Here is a 23497-nt window from a genome sequence, read left to right as displayed (position 1 = left end):
CCTCAATGCTTTTCTTTTTATTTTATTTTATTTTCATTATATAAAATAAATAAATAAATAAATATTTGACCATCAAAAAATTCTGCCAATCCATTCTCAGGCCGCCTCGTGTTATATGAATCAAACTTCTTTTTATTTTACTTTTTTATTATTATTATTATTTTTTTTTTGTTGTTTTCACAACTTAATTTTTAATAATAAAGATATAATTGGTGAGTTAGTCAATGATGGAGGGTTTTATTTGGCTATAAATTTGAATTTTCTTATTGATGCAATGTCCTTTTTAAGTTTGTCATATATTGTATCTTAAAATACACTTTTAATTCAAAAAAAATAATAAGGACTAAAATGTGAAATCATGAAAATTTCAGTAAATGATGAACATTCGCATCTTTTTAATATATAATATTAAAAATCATAAATATATTGACTTTGATATTTTAAGTGTTCTTTTTTATTTTTATTTTTTTTTTCTATTTTAATGTTGGATGATGAATTATACTAAGTAGAATGGTCAACAACTTCAAATGTGTTTTTGTCAAAATTAAGCTAAGGACACTACACATAATATACTATGATGGACCAACCTTCTTTTTTCTTTTTCTCCATTTCATAGGCGGATTTTATGGAAGTTTGCTACCTCTACCTTGATTAGCAAGCCAAGGCAACATTGATATTCACAAATATAATCCTTTTTTTATAAAGAGAAAGCTACTTAATACTATCTATATATTGGTATTCAAAAAAATAATAAAATACTATATATTGTTATGTGCCCAAAAAAAATAAAACAAACAAACTACAAACCGATGTAATTAATGCATATATTGGTATGATAAATGTTGATATAAATTTTGGGAGGCTACAATAGGATGTATAATATGACCTTGTTTAGCTTGACCTTCCACCAACCAACAATATGCTTCTTTTAATGCTTTTATTTGAGCAATTTCCAAATTTACACCTTCCCCTAAAAACAAAAAATCTTCATAGCCAAAAAAAGATAGACGGAAATAACAATAAAAAACAACAAAGATAAACATAGGTGCATGATCTATTTTAAGATATCATTGAAGTTTAAGCCCTAAAACTAAGAAGGTTTCTTTCTTTAAAAAAAAAAAAATTTACTAATTCGAGGTTATATATATGTATATATATATATATATAACGTTTTAGATATATCACATGCTAATTAAAAAAAAAAAAAAAGAGATTGAAAGTGAATAAAAACTTTTCATCACTTTTTGTCAATTAAAATAGTCAAAAAAATTGCTTGGAATTTTAAAAAGTGAGTGAGAAATTTGGTAGGTGAGAGGTAATTATATGAGCGTGTTATAATACAAGATGCATGTTGGTTTAATAATTAATAAAGAAATTTGTTTAATTACTCAGCACCATATATATTTAAATTTTTAACCGCTCATAATTCAATTAACAACAATCTTAGATACATTAATTTTTTATTGCTTAATAGGATACTAATTTATTTAGAAAATAATACGATAAATAATATAATAATATTTGATTGGTTTGTATTGAATGTGATTTATGCATATTTCATATCTAATTTATAAGAATTTTTCAACAATTATTATTATCCATACATAGTAAATAAATTTTATAAAAAATTTGTATGGTAAATAAATTTAAATTTCTTTTATGAAAAATCAGTAATTTCAGAAGTGTCACATTTACCATATATCAACTAATTAGTACTTATCAAGGAAAAAAAAACTAATTAGTGATTAGAAATATTAAATTTAATATACAAAGTAAATTATTTTTTATTTAATAAGAAATCAAATTCATAATATTGTATGAGAATACAATACAATATTATTTTCTGAGAATATATGAACCATCCCAAGGGGACCCAAGTTAACATCCAATCGTTTATCCAAAAAAAAAGAAAAAAGAAAAACAAGTTAACATCCAATCGACCAGACACATTTTTTTTTTTTTAACTTTTTGGAGAAATATATTTATAATTTATGAAAACAAAAATTAAACTTTGATCCATATGGGCGGCCCGGCCCATGAAGATCCATTGGATCGAGGAGGCTGAAACCGACTCATGAAAACACAGCAAAACATGCTGACAAGTCTCTGATTGGTTTTGGTCGGAGAGAGAGAGAGATTTTAGGGTTTGGTGGAAAAATGGAATTGGTGGCAGAGAAGAAGGAAAACGAGAACAACAACGAATCCAGCAATGCTACTGGTACGCAGGCTGGTTTGGATTCTTCAGCTTCTGTATCAGCCGCTGGTTCTGATAGTAATAGCTATACCCTCACCCTCAATGCTAAAGATGCCGATGAATTTCGTGAACGCCTAGCTCGCGACCTCAAAGCTGGTCTGCATCCTCTCAAGGTCTCGCCTCTGTTTCTCTGTCCTCTCTCTCTCTCTCTCTCTCTCTGTCTATATATATATATATATATATATTGTTAATGTATGCATAGGCGTATGTATTTAGGTTTGTTGGATTGGATTATGGTTTAGTTTGATGTCTGATTAATTGCCAGTTTCTTTGTGTTTGTTTGAATTCAATGTATTTCTTTTATTTTTATTTCATTTTATTTTATTTTATTTTTTTGTAAATGTTTGTCGAATTCAATTGCTGTCAACGACTTAGGGATTATTCTTTAAAGTTCATAAAATGTTCAATTAAGAAAAAAACAAAATGCCTAAATTGCTGATTCTCTTTCTAAAGCTCCTAAAATTAGCACTGATTTGAATTTTTTTTGGTACTAAAATAGCGATGATTATTACAGTTCCTCTTTCGATTTAGGTTAAGTGTAGAACTAGTGCCTGTATATGGCGCACTTTTAGATTTGAAAGTCATGTACAGGCTCACTTGTAGGTAATCCGAGAACACTAGATAAGCGAAACAACAGCTAGACCTAATATTGTGTTAAGCTTACTACCATTTTGAAATTTGGTTCTCTTGAGGGACAATGATTAAGAAAAATATAAAAGCATCACTCAAAATGTCTTCTTTGGCATTTATGCATTCATACCGTAAGTAAACCCTCCACCTCCTTTAGAAATGGTTTACTTTTTGGCTTTTGTAAAGCTGATGTCCTCTTTCCTTCATGAACCCTAAGCATGCATTCAAATGGATTGCATATCTATGAGGATTGAATGGATTGCAAAGCCAGTAGTGTTGGAGCTTAAATGTATATATATTTATTAATATGTTTAAAAGATCGTTTTCAGGTCCGTTTACTTTCTATTAGTTTGTCTAAAGTTCATTACCCTTTATCTATTTGTTTCACAATTGCTGTGGTGTATCGTTACTTATCTTGTTTTGGTCTTGTTATGAATAGCACAAGTTTGTATTTTGGTACACTCGTCGAACACCTGGAGTTCGAAGCCAGAGCTCATATGAAGACAATATAAAGAAAATTGTGGAATTCAGTACGGTAAGACTTTTTCTTGTTTATTTATCTTGTTATGAATATGGGAAGCCTAATGTGGTTGAGTTTTAATTCTTACTTGAGTAAATTCTTTCCCTGCATCATCAGTTTGATTTAGCTTTTGAAAATGTGTATATAGGTTGAAGGTTTCTGGGTCTCTTACTGTCACTTGACCCGTCCTTCTTCTTTGCCAAGCCCAACGGACCTGCATCTTTTCAAGGAGGGAATCCGTCCTTTATGGGAGGTATCTTTAAACCTGACCCTGATCTTTTAATATCCTTTTTCGTACTAAATGTAGTTGTTGCAGATTGCTTCAAAATTTTATTTATTTTTTATTTTTTAATTTGTCAGGACTCTGCTAACTGTAATGGTGGTAAATGGATAATAAGGTTCAAAAAGGTTGTCTCAGGGCGTTTTTGGGAGGATCTGGTAAGGAGAATGTCCAAGTTGTTGTTGTTTTTTATTTTTATTTATTTATTTTTCCTCCTATTGGTAAATTTGCAATAACTGAATATTAAAATATTATCAGCTGGCAATACTAATTAAAGTTATGATTTCAAGGTATGAGTCCTAGTTAAGATTTTTTAGTTAGTTGAACTGTTGAATTTTATGGTGGTGCATCTCATAAATTTTGAATACTTGAGTTTCCATTAATGCATATAATTTTTTATAATGACCATCTTCTATTATTAATTTTTTTAATTCCTTGTTGATTTTGAGTGCTTCTACGAGTTTTATTGGAATTTAATTATATTGAGGTATATTAAAATTGTCAACTATTTATCATTAAGGCTGGTTAAAATGGAAAATTAGAAAGTCTTTTTATCCTTTGGAAGGAGGAAAAATAAAATTATATAGCCCATCTTACTTCTTGACTTGCTGAATCAAAAATATTTTATATTCTCCTTACTAGCTTTAATGCCCAACTTCATCTCATACAGCCAGCAATTGTAAACTTTTAATTTCATGGATAAGTAAATTGGTTCCGTAAAGAAAGCCATAAGTCATCTTTGAATTGTTTATCTGGAGTGAACTGTGTAAGAATCTAAATTTTTATTTGTATAACATTCAATAGAAACATTTCATTGCTGATTTAGTATGACTGTATGATAACTTCTCTTTTTGTAAGTTCCTTTTCCTCCCCCCCCCCCTTCCCGGGCATCCTGTTGAATAAGTTTGTTGAGATTTCTCAAAGTAACTGTAACAATTGGTTTGGTTAACAGGTTTTAAGAATTTAATATTTGACAGAGATATCTGTTTCTTAATAATATGGTGTTGTAGTTTAGAAAGGAAGTCTCAAAGTTATTTTGGCCTTTCAGAAAGGGAGTTGGAATGGGTCGGACCACCTAACTATTAGAACTAGTTATGTTGATGACGAACTATTGCCAGCCAATAAAGTTTGTTTAATTTAGAATGGGAGGCTTTTTTTTAAACTGAGTAAAATAGGAGATGTTAGTTATTCATGCATTGATTATGTGGTTTATATCCTAAGCATTCTTTCTCTGTTTCATTCAGTATAGAAGAAAATAAGATCTCTATCTGTTCTCTCTGTGGAGTATTATGTGGAACTAGAGTTTCTTGGAATCAATTTGAGTTTCTCCCTTGGTTGACAAGTGTTCATATGTAGGACTTAAAATATTTTTCTCTCTCTCTCTTTTCATTAGTTGTCTCCTTCGTTTTGTCAAGTGGTGAAAACCATTTTAATTTTCTGATATTGATTTGGACCTTTATATGCAATAAATAAATCATCATTAAAGATAAATAAATCATTAGTAAAGATTATATCTTTTTGGTAAAATTCTGTCTAGCTTTTTTAAATATTTAAATGCCTTGTGCATGTGCACACATGCATATCAGAAACAGATGATCATATCTATATTATATTGTGGGTTGCAATACATGTTTAAGTTGCTTTTATTTATTTATTTATTTTTTGCATGGTGGAACCTGGAAGTCATAGACCTAGTATAACTTACTTTTGCGTGTGTGTGTGCAGGTACTTGCCTTGATGGGTGATCAACTTGATTATGGAGATAACATTTGCGGTGCAGTGTTGAGCATTCGTTTCAACGAGGATATTGTAAGTGTCTGGAACCGAAACGCTTCCGATCACCAGGTATAGTGATCTCTACATACCCTATTACTCTGATGTCTATATCAGTTCTTGCTTTCTCTCTCGTGTAGCATCTTGAACTTTTAGTTGGTTGCTTATCCCAGGCTGTAATGGCTTTAAGAGATGCGATCAAGCGCCACTTAAAGCTTCCACATGGCTATGTTATGGAATACAAACCCCATGATGCTTCATTGCGAGACAACTCATCCTACAGAAACACATGGTTGAGAGGCTAGGGATTTCTGGACATCGCATTCCAACCGGATAATCTGTAAAAGTGTTTTCAGTTGAGGCGCAATGCTAAATAGGATTTCCGGAGACTCATCATCATTCTGCAACCAGATAATCTGTAGAAGTGTTTTCAGTTATGGCACACTGCTATGTTTGAAGCGTCACTTAATTGATTACTGTGGTATAAAGCACACTATATGGTGATCTGGGTTCACCTATATGGAATTAGTATTTGTGCCGGAGCCGTTGTTGGTTCGTCTAATGAATTGCTTCTCTCACCTACCAATAATAGTTATGTTTATTTATTTATTTATGTATTTATTTATTTTATTTTTTCACTTGAAGAGTGCAAATTTTCTAATCTTCAAACGTACTAGCTATTAATCATATATCTTATTATACATATATTTATCCTATAATTATATTTTTATAAAAAAGAGCTGTTTAACATAAGTATAAATCATAGCCAAAAAATCACAAATATGATTAATTACGTAAATTAGGGTGTATATTATTTTACTTCCTAGTTATGATACAAATCCTCTCATTTTTCTTTATTCGTTTGGAAAACCAGCTCATCTAAATTCAAAATGGATGATTGGATTCAACTGACAGATAACATTATATAAAAGTGTTGGTAATTCAAAGAGCAAACTGCAAGATCTAATTTAGAGGGAAAATAATATTAATCCAATAAACTACCATTATTCTTTTTAGTGCAAATAATAGTATTGATTGTCATATGATTCTATTCAAATATTTCAATATATGTCAACACCTCTAAACAAGTTGCAAAACCAAAGTAGAAAATTTTCAACAATTTTTATTTAAATGACTGATTAGGTTAACCTTAAGATTGTCAAATATGGGTTCATGAATTTTATGTCTTAACTTTATGATTTTTAATGCTGGACTTGTGGGAAGGACCAGCACATGTGGCAAGTTATATTATTTGAATAATATTACATCATTCAATTAATGTTTTGATTTTTATTTAAAAAAAAAAAATAGAACTGAATTCTTCTATTCTTCTTCGGCCTCGTCTACTTCCACGACCATGTTGTCGTTCGTCCTCAGAGAAATCTTCTTCTTAGTCGCTTTGTCCTCCGCCATTGTATCTGACATTCTGTGAGAGAGATAGAAAGAGAGAGAGAGAGAGAGAGAGAGAGAGAGAGAGAGAAATATAAGAGAGTGGCGTATAAAAGGGGCATATAATTTCTATCTTAATTATAATTAGATTCTATGTTTTTGAAACAATTATCATTTAAATCTTATTGTCCATTTTTAGATCATAAATATTTTTACAATATATTTAATTATAAAATTTAAATTTTTAATCTTTAAATGCTCTTTTAAACGGTAAAAAAATTGAAAATGTATGCGTTTTAATAAATATAGAAAATTAAAAAAAGATTAATAATAATTTTTTAAGAATATAAAATTTAAATATAATTATAATAAAGTTAAAAGGTGTGAACGAAACTTACCTTCTATTTATTTATTTATTTATTAAAGTTATGTATCTATTCGTGTTTGATTTTATATATGAAGTTATGTTTTGAGAAGTGTTGATGCTCTCATATTAATTTAAGGGTCAAATACTACAGTTTATTAATTTGTTTATGGTGTCATTTTATGAAAATTGATGACAGTCATTTACTGTAATAACAAAAATAACACATGCATTTAACCTTTAATTAAAAACAAAAAAAGGATATACGAATAGAATATAATTAGTAGCTAAGGCAATGACTTAAACAGGGTTAGATTTACCTAATCAAAGATCAAGATCTAATTGAAAGACCATGACTATTTGAAATGCAATTAATTTGTCACTCGAGAGACAATTAGTTTCATCTCAAGTTTTGAATCCTCCACACCAAAATCAAAATTAATTAATTAATTAAATGCACATACAAGGCACAGCTTTGTATTTCCTTTAGCCCCCATTTAACTCTGATTATCAATTGTCTTTAATTAAAACTAAATGGAAAATTGAGAACCATAAAGAAATTATTATTATTATTATTTTGAGATGGATTTTAGTCTACGGATAAATCTAGAATGGTCAAAATTAAAAAATTTTGACATCCATAATTTAGTATCTTTTAAATGGTTTATTTTTTCATGTATATATGACAATATCAATTTAACATCATTAAGAAACTGCCACATAATTGATTATCAAAATTTTAATAAAAAAATTTGATGCATGTAGTATTACTCTTAATCCGCCAAGAGGATACTAAAATGTATTAAATGTCCACAACATTTTAGTCAACCTGCAGGCTGTATCCCAAAACCTTTAGGAAGCTGGAGCTTATCTAGCAGAAATAAATCCACACATACACAAAGCAGTGTAGCAACTCTAAGCAAAGGCCATGCAAGTTGGAAATGTGGCTAAAGAAAGCAAACTATCTTATGAATTTTCTAATATCTTACTTCCAAACAATGTTTTCATCTTCTGATCTATGACTCTGTTTTAGGACCCTTCTGATCCAAAGAGATTAATAACAATGCGTAGTTTGGCCATTTAGCTATCGTAATGCGATAAAGATAAAAGTGAATCATCTTGTAGACCAATCAGTTTCAGAGACAACAGAAAAGAGAAGAATGCCTGAGAATTTTATATTTCATAAAAGGATGGATCAGTTGGCAAGCTTTACACTTCAGAAGATACATGTACTTCCAAATAAAAGCCATATTTTAATCCCACTATAATACACTTGTTATGGAACTTAAAAACACCAAAAAGGGAATTGAAACCCACATTTACAAAGGGAGCTTTATGCGTCTGGGTAAATCAATTCTAAACAGATGACTGAAGTCCAATAATACCTGCCAAAAATCATATCACTGATTACTAATTAAGCCAAAAAATAGATTTGCCTGCAACATCAATATGATAAAAAAAGGAAAAATACCACATCCAACTCTGGCTCCTGCATTCCCTGTAGACTTGCTTAGTTCATGTCCACCTGAGTATTATTCTTCATATTAGGTACTAACCAAATATATAGTAATGTCATACAGCTATATTTATAGCAGAGCATTCAGAATAAAGCTAAGGCCAAGAGTATTTGATACATAGCAGTTATATCGATAGTAGAAAACAAATAGCCAAAATAATTGAAGATGAAAAGGAAGGTGGTTATACATCACAACAGAGCCTCGAAATATATCAAATTGACAACAAGTCCAAATTATTACACATTCAAAAACATCTCCAAAACTACCTTATTGACAGGAACTGACTAAGAAAAGGATTTGAACTTCTACTCCTAAAGAAATATAGAAGGCACAAATTTTCAACAAGAAAGTCGTATTTATTTTGTTCTACCAGCAAAGTCCTTAAAAATGCCTCACAAAGGTCCTATTTCCAAAGGGAAAGGTAAATGTTCAAAACTGCAACGCTATTTGGTTCGCATTAAGATGGACCAGAATTTGAAACTCCAATAGAATCAAACTTCAAAATTGCATATTTTTATTAGAAATGCTTCTGAAAAATTATTTAGTGTTCCTGCAGTAGTCACTTAGGATGAAGTTATGAAGAAATTTTATTGGTTTGGCCCATAAAATAAGTAAAGTCAAAACTCCTATTGTGCCTGACATGGAATCCTTTGTTGGTTAAGTAATCCACAATCAAATATACGCTATGTTTTTTAAGTCAGGTTCATCGAGGTCACTTATTTGCCAAAGATACATGTGAGCTTCATATTGAATCCTGTCCATTTTACATAATATACACAGTCACGGAAATTTTGGCTCCTATTTCCTTTAATAAGACAAGTTATTTTGAATCACATCATCAAAAGAAAAGAAAAGAAAAAGAAGATAAGTGACAGATTCCTAACCACTAACAGATTACCCAAAAAATCAATCTAAAATAACAACTTTATGAACATGCAAATTGTTCAGCAACCAGATTAAAGGTCTTACCTTTTCCAAGATCATCAGGATCAGCATGCACAACGACTGCCCTTCCAAGAATTGAATGAGGCCCGCTGAGAGGAATCTGGAATTCAAAAATCGAGCTAGGGAAGGACGATGATAAAAAAATTCAAACCCAAATTGGAAACACAAAGGTTACAAAACAACAAGGAACTTAAACTCAAGGGCAGGTGGAATTTGATGGAAATATAAGGATTTTCATTTGTGATGTAATAACACAGTGGATGGGACCAATCGAAATGAAATTATAACTGAAAAACGTTAACATATAATCATCATAAGATATGTAGGTTTCAAGGTTAAAGCTAATAAAGATAAAGAAAGAAAACAGAATGAACCAACACTAAATTGCATTACCTGCCGGTCACTGATGGAAATCTCAGCAACTCCTGAAAGAGTAAAAAAAAAAAAAAAAAAAATATTTGAGTTTCAAACATAAAAATATATAAATAAAATATATATATATAAAAGGAACCACTTAATCAACAAGTGCAAGAAAGAAATGATAAACAACAATGCATACTACTACCATCTGAGCCTGCAAAGATGTTTCCCAAATCACCGGCATGACGCTCCTTATCAGAAGGAGCTCCATGGTTCATCTTCAGTGGATTAAAATGAGGTCCTATAAAGCAATTGCCATCAATATTTCAACAAACTCAACAGACCCACAAAAGAAAAATAAAAAAAATTGCATTAAATAAATAACAATAAGTTAGAGGAAGTGAAAAACGTTAAAAAAAAAAAAGAAAAAAAAAAGAGGGTAATTACATACCAGTGGAGTTACAGCCATTGGTGGTATCACCAAGAGCATGAATATGGAATCCGTGAAGGCCAGGTGATAGGCCACTAATCCTCCCGCTTACATGGGTAGCCCCTGTTTCCATATATATATATATATATATATATACACACAAATACACATACGTATCAAAATTATCAATCATAAACACAAACCCACAAAAGAAAGCTCAAATCAGAGACAAAGGAGAGAGAGAGAGAGAGAGAGAGAGAGAGAGAGAGAGAGAGAGAGAGAGACCATTAGGTTCCTGGAGGAACTGAACAGAACCCTTTAAGCCGCTGTCTCCGATGATGAGAGCTACGGCTTTGAGAGTGCTCATTTTTTATTTGATTTTTCTGCTTCCTCGCTCTCTAATGCTCTTCGTCCTTATCGCTCTCTCTCTCTCTCTCTCTCTGTCTCTCTCTGTATAATAATATTAATAAGGGAACGTTGTTATTTCAAATGGGTGTTGCAAAATGCCATTCTACTCTAAACTAAGGCCTGGCTAATGAAGGCCATAATTGTAGGCTTCCATTCAGTTTTAGAAAGAAAAAAAGTCCAAAGGCTACAATCCATGAAACCCAAACTAACGGGTCGGCAATCCATTGAATACGGACAACAACAACAACAACAACAACAAAAAAGGGAAAAGAAATTATAGACCTTCTATAAATTTAAAATTACATCCATTTTTGTTTGATAACCATTATTACCATTATTAGGGCGTAAAAGAGGATCCAATGGTCTGAAAATTACTCATTCGAACTCGGCTCACAAAAAAAAAAAAAAAAAAAAAAGTTCATTTTGTACTCCCCCAAAAAAAAATTGGAATAATATACAAGTCAATATGGAATAGTTTATAACTAGTTTGAAATTTATATTTACAAATTATATTAGTAATTTAATCGTGCAGAGTATTTATAACATTAATTTAATTATATATAGTGCTTGCAATATATAAATAATATTGTAATTATTTAATTTTTATAAAATAAATGAAATGTACTAATAATTTAGTGATAAAAAAAAATCAAATATTCAATTATGTTAGACTTCTCTCATAAAAAGAGCCTAGCTAATTTTAAACAACAAATTTTAAAATTTTATGAGCTTAATCACTCCAAAAAATAAAAACGAGAATCCTAGTATTTGGCTTGACTCAATTACACCTGTAATAACCATAGTCCTGAGTTTATTATTCATTTGGTAATATTTATATTCTTATTTATTTATTTACTTATTTGCAAAAGAAAATATATTCTTAAAATATCTACTTTAAATATGTAATAACTATCCTTTTTGCTTTTTAATTTAAAGTTTTATTTTTTATTTTTTATTATTATTTTTTTTTAAGTTTGGGATTCTCCCTTAAATACAGATCAAAAGAAATTAGCTATAAACTTGAATGAGAAAAAAAAAAAAAAAACCACAGTCAAATGGGGGTTTATTTTTCTTTTTGCAATTACCAATGACTCATGAACGATACCCATCCTTTATGGATGATTAATTATTTAAACAAAAAAATAAAAACAATTTAAATATTACCAAATTAGCTACAAGCATTTTGTTCATTAAACAAGTGTTACTTATGTCCAACTCATTCAAGGGTCATTTGTCTTCAATTTGATCCAACATTCCGTGACCTTGAGCACCCTGCTATGCTTTCCTACATCAATTGATTAAACCTTGAAAAACCACTATAACTATAAGCTAATTTACCAAATATATAGACATACATACATATATATATATATATATATATATATATATATATGTGTGTGTGTGTGTGTATATATATATGTCTATTATAACTATAAGCTAGGCAAATAAGTTGGTGTATATTAAGTGTCTTTGGTGATTATATTCTAGATAAATACATTTTCATCACAAATTTTAGAATGTAGGACTAGTCAATTATTTAAAATGCGAAACATCATAAGTTAAGAGTTAAATAGTGAAATTCTCAAGTTATAAAAATATTTATAATAATTTTCTTTTTAGTAAATTCCATAAACCAAAACTACCTCAAAACCATGCTTGGAACTCACAAAAGATGGGCTGGGCATGAAGGAAAATTGGGACAATGCTTTACATAGATACCAAACAAAAAGAGAAAGTAGCATATGATACAAATTATGCAAAGAAAAGAGAATGAAGGGAGGAAGGGAAAGCATTACATATATATATATATATATATATATATATATATATATATATATATATATATATATTATTTATTTATTTATTTATTTATTATATATATATATATAAATATATATATTCAGAATCAGCCAGATAATATTGTACCGTGGTACAACATATTGTGTGACGTAGTCATGAAAATTCGAGAGAATTACCATGTGAGAGACATACATGATCCATGAGAGATATAAAGGATATATGTGGGGCAGAGGCAGAGGAACCGACAGTAGCCAAGCTGGGATTACCCCACAGCTGGTTGGCTTCAAATCGTCAAGGCGACCAAAACCCATTCATTACTTCAATCCATTAATTAATAATTGAGAGGACAGTTCTCCAGTCTCAATCAATCTCAAACCATGTGTTATATATATCAAAAATATCTTCTTTTATTATTATGTATATTATATAATAATAACTTTTTAATTAAAAGAGATAAAGAGTTTTTATTTTTTGTTGACAGATATATCGGTGGGTAGTGGTCCATGATTTATTGGGGGATGGCTTTTGGGCATTGGCATTAATAGTAGTGCCGGCAAGTATCTGTCAGCCACCCCTATATCTATTTTTGTTTTTTGTTTCTTCCCCATTTTTGAGTGAGAAAGAAGGAGACTCAGTGACTGTGAGTGAGGGAGGGAGGAAGAAAATGAGGGAGATAATAAGCATTCACATTGGACAAGCAGGGATCCAGGTTGGGAATGCTTGTTGGGAGCTTTACTGTCTTGAACATGACATTAAACCTGATGGTACCATGCCCAGGTCTCTGTTTCTTCCTAATTTCAACTTCTACGTGTATATATATATTTATGGTTATGTATCAGTTACTTCTTTTGCTTTCAGTTTTGAGCAAATCTGTTGAAACCCATTTGTTGTATGACTTTGCTGCTTTGAAATTCGTGGGGTTGTATGTAAATTTACTCCTTGATGCTTAAAAAATTTGTACTTAGATCTCCTTAATTACTTTTTTTTTTTTTAATATATTTTGAGATTTCAGTTTGGCTAACTTTTCGAAATTGTTGATATTATTGTGGAATTGGGTTTGTAGTAAATTCCAGTTTCATGTGAAATGAAGCAACAAGAATGCAGATCCTCTTACGGTTGTTACTGTGAATTTGGTAAAGATCATGTTTTTAGTTTTCAATTGTAGTCTGTAATTTATGTCTGTTTCGTTTACTTCGTTTTTGTTCTTATATGCCTTACAGGTTTCACAGATGCCACTATTCTTTAACTGAACTTGGATATATTGGAGAAAATTCACTTCGTTTCTCGATCTGTTTAAATCCGTGTTCTTTGCTTTTTTACTTGCCTATTTAATTTCTTTTAGTTTTATTGCTGGAATTATAAATGTGGTCAATTGAAGCAACCTTAGCACCTTCCACTTTACAATGTTTTGTTAATGTTAGATCTATATGTCTTAGTCAGTACTATAGTGCATTCGGGGTTTTTAAGGTGTTATGCCTCCTCTGCAGTTGGTGAATTCTTACATTCTTTGCCACTAGCTAGTAAATGAAACCCTTTGGTTGGCCATCCATAACTTCATAAGTTTCAAGTTTTACCTTTTGTTTCATCCAACTGCTATCTCAGTAATTTATTTGGTTGTGCACTTGTAAGACACACAGTAAGTGTCAAGTAAGTTGTTGTGTAGATTTACTCTTGAGAGGGAGTATTTATGAATGTTGTTGTGTAGATTTACAAAGTTGGGATTGGTTTCTCACGATTTAAGCTTTTTGAATTGCTGATAATAGAACACAGGTGATGGGTTTGCATTAATTTATGGTGGATATTAATCTTAAAATAAATTTTCCCAAATGGTGAAAAATTAGGAAAGAAAAGATCTTTATAGAGAATCTTCTTCAATCTTCTTCTCTCTGATTTTCACTCTGCCTTCAGATCTAAATATATTGCTTTTGTATTGTGAATGCAGTGACACTTCTGTAGGTGTTGCACACGATGCTTTTAACACATTCTTCAGTGAGACTAGTTCCGGAAAGCATGTGCCCAGAGCTATTTTTGTTGATCTGGAACCCACTGTCATTGATGAGGTCAGGACAGGGCATTACAGACAACTTTTTCATCCTGAGCAACTTATTTCTGGCAAAGAAGATGCTGCTAACAATTTTGCCAGAGGACACTACACAGGTAGATGCAGTTTTTAATATACTATTAAAATTCAAAGTGCCCCACTATCTGTTTTGTAGACTTACCAGTGGTTCTTTGTTGTTGTATTCTGCAGTCGGGAGGGAAATTGTTGACCTATGCCTTGACCGAGTAAGAAAATTGGCTGATAATTGCACTGGTTTACAAGGTTTTTTGGTATTCAGTGCTGTTGGTGGTGGCACTGGTTCTGGTTTGGGCTCGTTACTTCTTGAACGGTTGTCAGTGGATTATGGGAAGAAGTCAAAACTTGGTTTCACTATTTATCCTTCTCCTCAGGTATCTGCTTTAAAGCACCTTTTAAAGTATTATGGTAAAGGAAGAATGGAGGGAAATTTTGCTTTAAATATTTATATGCCAAATAACCCTCAAGAATTTATTTTTCTTAATTTTTGTTCACAGCACTAAACTGAAGTTCTATAGAAAGATTGAGCACTTATAATCTCCAAAATATATTCCAAATATTTTGAATATGTTTATTCAAATGTTACACAACTTTTTTCTTTGTTATCTGCTTTTACCAAATATTTTGTACTATTCATGAACTCTGATATTCACCACCTTATGAACAAGTATATTCTGCATACAACTTTTTTACAGCAATTTATCTTATTTTTCAGGTGTCTACTGCAGTTGTAGAACCGTACAACAGTGTACTCTCCACACACTCTCTCCTTGAACACACAGATGTGGCTGTGCTTTTGGACAATGAAGCTATATATGATATCTGCAGGAAATCCTTAGACATTGAGAGACCAACATACACCAACTTGAACCGCTTAATTTCCCAAATTATCTCTTCTTTGACCACATCCTTGCGGTTTGATGGTGCCATTAATGTGGATATTACAGAGTTTCAAACAAACCTTGTGCCATATCCTCGTATTCATTTTATGCTCTCATCTTATGCCCCGGTGATTTCAGCTGCAAAGGCTTACCATGAGCAATTGTCAGTTCCTGAGATCACAAGTGCTGTGTTTGAGCCCTCGAGTATGATGGCAAAATGTGATCCTAGACATGGTAAATACATGGCATGCTGCTTAATGTACCGTGGTGATGTTGTCCCTAAGGATGTAAATGCAGCTGTAGCTACCATTAAGACAAAGCGGACAGTTCAGTTTGTTGACTGGTAAGTAGATCTTAAATGCATTTAGTTTTCCTAGAAGTTAAATTGAGGTGGTACTTTTTGGAGTAGTTAAAAAATACCATTGCTTTATTATTTCGTCTCAAAAACAACAAAAACCAGAGCAATCATATAATAACAGATTCAAAACTGTAGCCAAGCATCCACCATTGGTTCTATTCCCGATTCATAACTATAAAGTTTTTCGGGTCCTTTGCTAATTGGGGCTAAAACTCCGGAAATTAGAAATGCCAAAATAGGAATAATGCTTTCTATTCCATACAAATTGATACAACATCTGGAAGAAAGATTTGTATTTATTTTATTGGTACTCTTATATCTTCCTTCAAATTGATCTATAGAATCTGCTATGCAATAGAACTGCTCCAAAATGGATAAGTTTTGCATAATCATTGTGTCTGTTGTTTCTGGGGACATGCATTTATTTGATGTTGTAACCATTATGATTGATAGTATTGATGTTACTTTAATTGTAGTTATAATTCACTACGGTGCTTCTTGATATCAGTTTTGAATGTGATATTGGATATTCATAAATTACCTATCAGAGTAATAGCTAGGTTCAGATGAAGTTGATCTAAGGGCAGATAAAGTTGATCTAAAAGGTTTCTTCTTTTTATCTGAATACCGTTATACGTGTGTACTTTCAGGTGCCCAACTGGCTTCAAGTGTGGTATCAACTACCAGCCTCCGTCAGTGGTACCTGGTGGTGATCTTGCCAAGGTGCAACGTGCAGTTTGTATGATAAGCAACAATACTGCAGTGGCTGAGGTTTTCTCCCGAATTGATCACAAATTTGACCTCATGTATTCCAAGCGAGCATTCGTCCATTGGTATGTGGGTGAAGGCATGGAAGAAGGTGAATTCTCTGAAGCTCGTGAGGATCTTGCTGCTCTCGAGAAAGACTATGAGGAAGTTGGGGCAGAAGGTGCTGAAGATGAAGAAGAAGGAGAAGATTACTAGACTACTTTTAAGGCACTGGTGGAATTGCTTACCCCTCTGTATAAGGAGAAGATTACTAATCTACTCTTAAGGCACTGGTGGAGTTGCTACCTCACATGTCATGTCTATCTACCTTCTGATGTTGTATTGTGTCCATGTTAATCTTTCAAATGGTCTATGTTGTGTTTTTATTCTTTTCTGTTTGATGTGAAGGTAAATAATCAAACTTTCCTCTCTACTATTGATTTCTGGATGTCTATTCGAACTAAACTGTTATTCTCATTAATAAATAGTCGAGTTTAAGTGGTTTCGTTTGGTACAAGTTCTTATACTAATTACATGATTTGATCAACTTAGTATTCATACCATAAAACCAGGCAAGGATAAAGAAAGAATATGAAATCCTGATTAACTTTGTGGTAATGTGAATTCCTGATCAACTCCCATCTCACATACTAAGGTAGTGGTATTGTGGTCAAACCCTTATTGCTAATGATATGATGCCACGTTAACAAATCATGTGCAGTAGGGTGGTGTTGGGCCTTTTCAACCTTGGTACTGTTGAGGCCTGTTTGGCAATGCTTATGTAGGAGGGGACTATGCCTTGTGGCGACTTTCATTCCCTAGCATTTCATTCTAGTATTTCATAAATGTTGTAGGTAAGTGCTTGGCTAAGAATTATTAAAAGAAGACAAAAAAAGTACTTTTAAAACTAAAATAGGAAAATTTTGGACATGTAAAAAGCCACATATTTTCAACGGTCATTGACTGGTTCTCTTTTGCTGTCACCTATTGTTATTTTGAGTATTGTTAAAACCTAAAATGGGATTACCACCACAAAACTGTCTTCTTCTAGAGCCATGCCATTTTGTGACCTTGCTTAGATCAGATTGTAAACCTATTAGTCAGCATGAGAAAGAAAGAAATGATCAAGTGAGTAATTTTATACGAATCATACACCGACCAGGTAGGTGAGGAATGAGGGAAGCAGCAATGAGACAAAAAAGTGGCTAAGCGAGAGAGCATAGGGCATATATTTTTTCATCTACTGGTTAGAATGCTTCTACTGGTGCATTATGTCTATTCAATGAGGCTTTTCATACTCTTGGCTCATGGAAAATGAGAAGGGGTTATTAAAGTGCATAAAAAAAGTCCCATCTTTTATAAGGAAAGTGTACTTTATTACGATATCAGAACCCAGATTCAATCTCTATTAATTTTTTGGGCCATCCATAGTTGAACATTTGAAATTCAAATATACAATCCATAAAGGGATCAGGTACTCCCAGAGTACCGAAAATCTTCTCCCATAAAAGATACACCCCATACGTCAAGGCATGCATAAAGAGAGGATATTAAAATGTATAAAAGTCTACCTTACAAGTTTGAGATTTTAGGAAATTAATTTTGCTGAAACGCAATTGAGCAAATATGGAGAGGAAGTTCAGGGATTCATGAAGACAGAAAAAAAAATATTGTGGTTTAGTCTCCAACAGGTGAACAGAGATGAGAAAAGATTGACTAAAGATAAAATACTGTTCAATAATATCCATGATTAGGAAAATATGATGCATGAGTTTCTGTTTTTAATAATTGCTAAAGTGAGAACCTAAAATCATACTATAATAAGGAATTGCTTATGGTTTGGTGAAAAACACAACCAAACTAGGAATTCGATGGTTGTTGGCTTTGAGTTCACCTTGCGGAGGTGTTGACAAGATTAGTTATTTTTCATTTCCTTGAGATTTGAGACATATTAGTCACACTTATGCATAGTTGGAAAACAATAAATATTCTAAACAATGAGGATTAAGGGAATAATAAAATCATTTTGTTTGCTTAGAATTTGTAGAATGATGATTAAGGAAAACCATAAGAAGAACAAACACCTTTTTTTCTAAGTATTCTTCTTCTAGCATTTTGTTAAAAAAAAAAAAAAAAAGGGCAAAAACAAGTTAAACAAACTAAAATTCCACCATTATCTTTGAAATTTTCTTTTGTAATGGTAAACCAATTCATATCCATATACGCTTGAAGTGTAGAATGAAAAAGAAAACAAAACTAGAAGATAAGAAAAGAGAATAGAAAAAAAGAAGAAGAAAAGAAATTCCATGGTCATTGACAACCAGTATATTTTAGCAGAGCAATGAACACAAAGGGGGAAGATCCCAAAGAGCTTCAGTAGGATCATGAACAGTTTCCATATATTCTTGAACTCCATTCATTGCATAGAGAGAAGCCGATATCTGTCTTTCGACTTTCATCCTTTCGAACTCCAAAAATTCTGAGTCTGCAGCCTCAGTCATGGTAGTAGCATTCTTTGGCAAATCCAACACTTGTTGAGTAAATGAAAACCGATCAAAACCTTGTCCAAATCCACCCCATGAAAGATCAGATTGAGAGGAAGTCAATTCAAATTCCTGATCATTGTTGCAATTGCTCAAATCTGGTTTATATGCATCATCAAAAAATTGAGTATCTTGAAATATCCCACTAGTATTAGAATTAGCCCCATCACTGCCTGTGGAGCTGCTAGAGCTAGTACCAGTACTAGTGCAAGCATTATTGGTAACAAGTTTACTTGTGCTGGAAGTTACTGGTGCGGGGGCCTCAACAACAATCTGTTTTTGTTTGCTTGTTCCTTTCTTGCTGTCAAGAAGATTTCGAATTCGAGAAGCTAAAGGAGAATCCATCGAAACATGAGTGATGAAGTTGGTTCGAGTATTGGATCCTCGAAGAAGGCAAGCGGCTTCGTCATAGGCTCGAGCAGCTTCCTCTGCAGTCTCAAAGGTACCAAGCCACATCCTTATCTTCTGTGTTGTGTCTTTGATCTCTGCTACCCATCTACCAGAAGGCCTTTGTCTCACACCAACAAATTTGTTGGTGTTATTTCTGCTTCTTCCCCTGAATTTTCCCATTCTGCTTGTTGGAATTCCTGATTTTGGATCGTCTTTTGGCCGTTGAAATTGAATTTCCATTGAAGAACAAGAAGAAGAAGAAAAAGAAAAATAATAATAATAATAATAATAATGTACTTTTTTTAGGAAAGGTAAGGAAAAAGAGTGCAAAAACAAAGAAGGGAATGTGTTGTTGCTCTCCCTAAATGGTAGTGAGAAGGTCGTCTACATCTCCTTGTTGCTTATGGATTTGGGACGTCATATATTTGAAAGCTTTTCTGAATTTTCTATGAACAATTTGGGGTATTATAATAATAATCAGCAAGGACATAATTGGCCCTTTTTGCTTGTTTTTTATGATACATTTCCATTTCAAATGTAAACAAAATATCCTTCAAAAGTGATTTGTTTTCTCCCTTATTTACCCTTTTGACTTCTAGCTAAATGACAGATTTACCCTTCTATATTTATTACTATATCATATTACATATTAATATATGCATATGATATTTTTTAGCTCTTTTCTTTTCCTCTACTACAGTAGTATGAACAATTAAAATTGGGATTAATATTATTCATATTTTTTAAGATTTGGTCTAAATACAAATTGATTGATCTTTTAAGTTATAAAAAATATCATCAATTTTTTATTTGGATATCATTTTTCTGCCTCATTATTTTTTCATACCCTAATCATTCATGCAGTATGGATATTAGTTGCAATTTTCAAAATAAAAATAATTAAATCATAATTAGGGAAAACCTCATAAAATTCAATGGAATATAACCTAAAAAATGTTTGAGAATATGCATTCTGATCCTCTTAAGTGGTACAATGTGAAGGGACAAGAAAGACTTTTTGCACAGACACAATTGCGAAGTCCTTCAAAGGAGGGAAAAAGAAAATAATAAATATCTCTCTCTAAACGCAGTCTCTCTCTTTGAGTCAAGCATTTAACAAGGAAGTCTTGAAGGCATACAGGGCTGCCACGTGGAGGCACCCAAAGGAAGTTCTAGATGAGCCAAAACACTAGAGGGTTTGAAACAAAAATATTGGCCCTTGAAATTGTGGGAAGACTTGGTCATATGTAACTATGCATACACAAAAAATAAATATAATAATAATTATATCTTTATCTTTCTTAGCAAATAAATAAAATAAAATGTAGCTATGCATACACAAAAATAAATATAATAATAATCATATCCTTATCTTGCTAAGCAAATAAATAAAATAAAATAAAATAAATAAGTAACACAATATCTTATCTTACACGCTGCCTTGGTTCTAACTTCTAACCTTCTCCCTGTATCTCCAAAACCCCAATTTTGTTCTTTTTTGTATTCATAGATTCTTTGTTATCTCTATAACTGTTATAATTATCATCTTTATTAATTACTAAAAAATGATTATAAGATGATCTAAGAATGTTTAATTTCAAATCACTAAAACAATGATGTCATTTATACGTATATGTATGTAGAGAAAAATGATATATGTTTTGCAAGTGTTGTATAGTTATTAGTTATAACTTTATATTTCCTTACATTGATTATACACATCATCTTTCATGTTTCTCAAGTACATCATTTTTGTACTTCGATATTTTCAAATTTTTGAATGTATAGAAAAATCTATCCAAAAATAAATAAATAAATGAAATGGAAATAAAAGATATTCAAAGGAGATTTCAGATTTTTGTAATTTTTCAAAGTATATATATTATCATATAGACATATACATGTATGTAGAATTTTTTTTTTTGTGTGGATATCCAGACGATTTTTTTGTGTAAATATTGAAAAAAATATATATTTTATAAGAAACTGTCGATAATATTTTACAAATACAAATAAAAGATGACAATTTTTTATAAAAATTATTATCTTTTTTAATATTCACACTGAAATATCATATGGATATTTGCACAGAAAAAAAATTATATATGTGTATATAACATATATTTTTATCCATATGGTAGAACAATCACATATATGTATATATAAATATATGATATATTATATATACATATATATGAAACTAGCAAATAGAGAAGAAGCAAATGTAATTTTCATATATGTATTCATGTAGTAGGCATGCATGCCAATTCATATGCTTACTTATACAAAATAATGGCACCTAAATAGTGATAAAAAATAGTAAGCATTTTTTTTTTTTTTTTTGGGGAGAGAGAGATAATAATAAGCAACTTCTTAAATAGAGAGTTTAAACATAATTATTTAAAAAAAAAAAAAAAGGAACAAATGCTTGTATGTATTAGCGATTAATAGATTTAATATTTTAAATTTGTGCCAACACAATCGTATCTTTTTGTATATCCGATTAGGCTTAACACACACAAATTTGACTATTAGAAAAAGGAATCTCAAATCCTCCCCAAAAAATTTAGTAAACAAAGAAATTTGCAAAATCTTATATAATTCCATTCGGAACCAAAACAATTTTATTGCATTTCTTTACAAACTATTACGTATATATATATATACAAATATATATCTTTAAGATTAGAAAAACTTGATCCCTTGGCTATCAATTATTGTTTTTATTTTTTGTTTTTTGTTAAAGATTAAAGATCACTTTATTTATCAAAATATCAGCCAAAATAACATTAGAGGCCCAATATGAACCAAATTTTGTCCCTACATGGATTTCGGGACCTTTTAAAATATTCATTTATTTTTTCTAATTTTTAAGTTGGGGATTAAACCTTAAATTTTCTATTTGGTAACAGTGAGTTTTGCAACTGACTTGTCTCAAAATATCACCCCAAAAAAATACATAAATAAACAACTGAATAGTCTCAAAAGGACAAATAATGGGAACTTAGAAGTCATTCGCTTGTAAATAAGGAGAAACCCGATCACTACCTATACCAAAAAGGGATGAATATTTGAATTTCATGTATCCATGATTTTTTATAATTTAATTAATTTTTTTTTTTTAAAATTTTGTTGAAGCATATTATCCATGAAGTTATCCTTCATACGAAGCAACAAACACTAGAAACATTTCTAATAAAAGATTAGTTGCAAATTAGCGTTTCATCTTTTTCCTTTTCCAAAATTCTCAAAACAAGTCTCATCCGCTAGTTTTTGTAAAATTGAATTTGTTAAAGGTGAGGAAATTTTCCTCCTTCAGCGAATCAAATCTGTAAGTTGGTGGTTTCAAAATCGGTGAATATTGCAATATTAATATTTAAAAATTTTCAATTAAATACAAAGGGCAATTAGAAAGAGCTAGAATAGTAGGTTTACCGACTACCTTTGGTAATGGCAAATAACAAAAATTGGAAGTTTATTAAAAACGGATAATAATTAACGACGTTGTATTAAATCCAAAAATGTTGTATTAAAATAGTTTTGGCTGACGAAATGTTCCAATCAGCATGTCGGATCATTGCTTTGTTAAGACATGAACAACAAACGAGATTTCACTATCAATGCCTCATCTTCCATTGCATTTGAAAGAAGTTTAATTTTTTACAAAATAAAAAATAAAAAATAAAGATAGACAGAAATGGAAAAAGTATTAGGTGCTTTGCTTACGGGGCTATCTATAAGATTCCTCCTATTGACTTCTAATAATTATTCTTTTATAGATAAATAATTATACACCTAGAGCTTCAAGCATAAGCACAAGTTGAATTTTCT

General features: G+C 31.2%; 4 protein-coding genes across 5 annotated transcripts; 2 read left to right on the top strand and 2 right to left on the bottom strand.

Moving 5' to 3' along the window:
• Window positions 1-2099: 2099 nt before the first annotated feature.
• On the top strand, window positions 2100-6095 carry LOC107432690 (eukaryotic translation initiation factor NCBP). Its single transcript, XM_016043877.4, has 6 exons — window positions 2100-2367; window positions 3324-3419; window positions 3553-3657; window positions 3765-3842; window positions 5410-5529; window positions 5631-6095. Exons 1-6 carry the CDS (start codon window positions 2158-2160, stop codon window positions 5760-5762), a joined length of 741 nt encoding a protein of 246 aa, XP_015899363.3. The 5' UTR covers window positions 2100-2157; the 3' UTR covers window positions 5763-6095.
• Window positions 6096-8363: 2268 nt separating this feature from the next.
• LOC107432691 (superoxide dismutase [Cu-Zn] 2) lies at window positions 8364-10934 on the bottom strand. Of its 2 annotated transcripts, none has more exons than XM_016043878.4 (7): window positions 10748-10934; window positions 10484-10585; window positions 10232-10333; window positions 10066-10097; window positions 9697-9772; window positions 8682-8735; window positions 8364-8595 (listed from the first exon to the last, which is right to left on the bottom strand). In XM_016043878.4, exons 1-7 carry the CDS (start codon window positions 10827-10829, stop codon window positions 8567-8569), a joined length of 477 nt encoding a protein of 158 aa, XP_015899364.1. In that variant the 5' UTR covers window positions 10830-10934; the 3' UTR covers window positions 8364-8566. The 2 variants fall into 2 exon arrangements, with proteins under 2 accessions (XP_015899364.1, XP_015899366.1); XM_016043880.4 differs by having other exon boundaries at window positions 10238-10333; window positions 10748-10929.
• A 2232-nt stretch (window positions 10935-13166) lies between these two features.
• Window positions 13167-17250, top strand: LOC107432703 (tubulin alpha-3 chain). The gene is made up of 5 exons (XM_016043892.4): window positions 13167-13447; window positions 14613-14827; window positions 14922-15121; window positions 15463-15971; window positions 16637-17250. Exons 1-5 carry the CDS (start codon window positions 13335-13337, stop codon window positions 16947-16949), a joined length of 1350 nt encoding a protein of 449 aa, XP_015899378.1. The 5' UTR covers window positions 13167-13334; the 3' UTR covers window positions 16950-17250.
• Window positions 17251-18891: 1641 nt separating this feature from the next.
• Window positions 18892-20074, bottom strand: LOC107432697 (ethylene-responsive transcription factor ERN1). Its single transcript, XM_016043886.4, has one exon. It carries the CDS (start codon window positions 19904-19906, stop codon window positions 19064-19066), a length of 843 nt encoding a protein of 280 aa, XP_015899372.1. The 5' UTR covers window positions 19907-20074; the 3' UTR covers window positions 18892-19063.
• Window positions 20075-23497: the final 3423 nt, after the last annotated feature.

The sequence above is a fragment of the Ziziphus jujuba genome, chromosome 11 (genome assembly GCF_031755915.1).
Source record: "Ziziphus jujuba cultivar Dongzao chromosome 11, ASM3175591v1".
NCBI classification, from domain to species: domain Eukaryota; kingdom Viridiplantae; phylum Streptophyta; class Magnoliopsida; order Rosales; family Rhamnaceae; genus Ziziphus; species Ziziphus jujuba.
The sequence above is the reverse complement of the archived record's forward strand: the minus strand, read 5'-3'. Positions and strand labels throughout refer to the sequence as shown.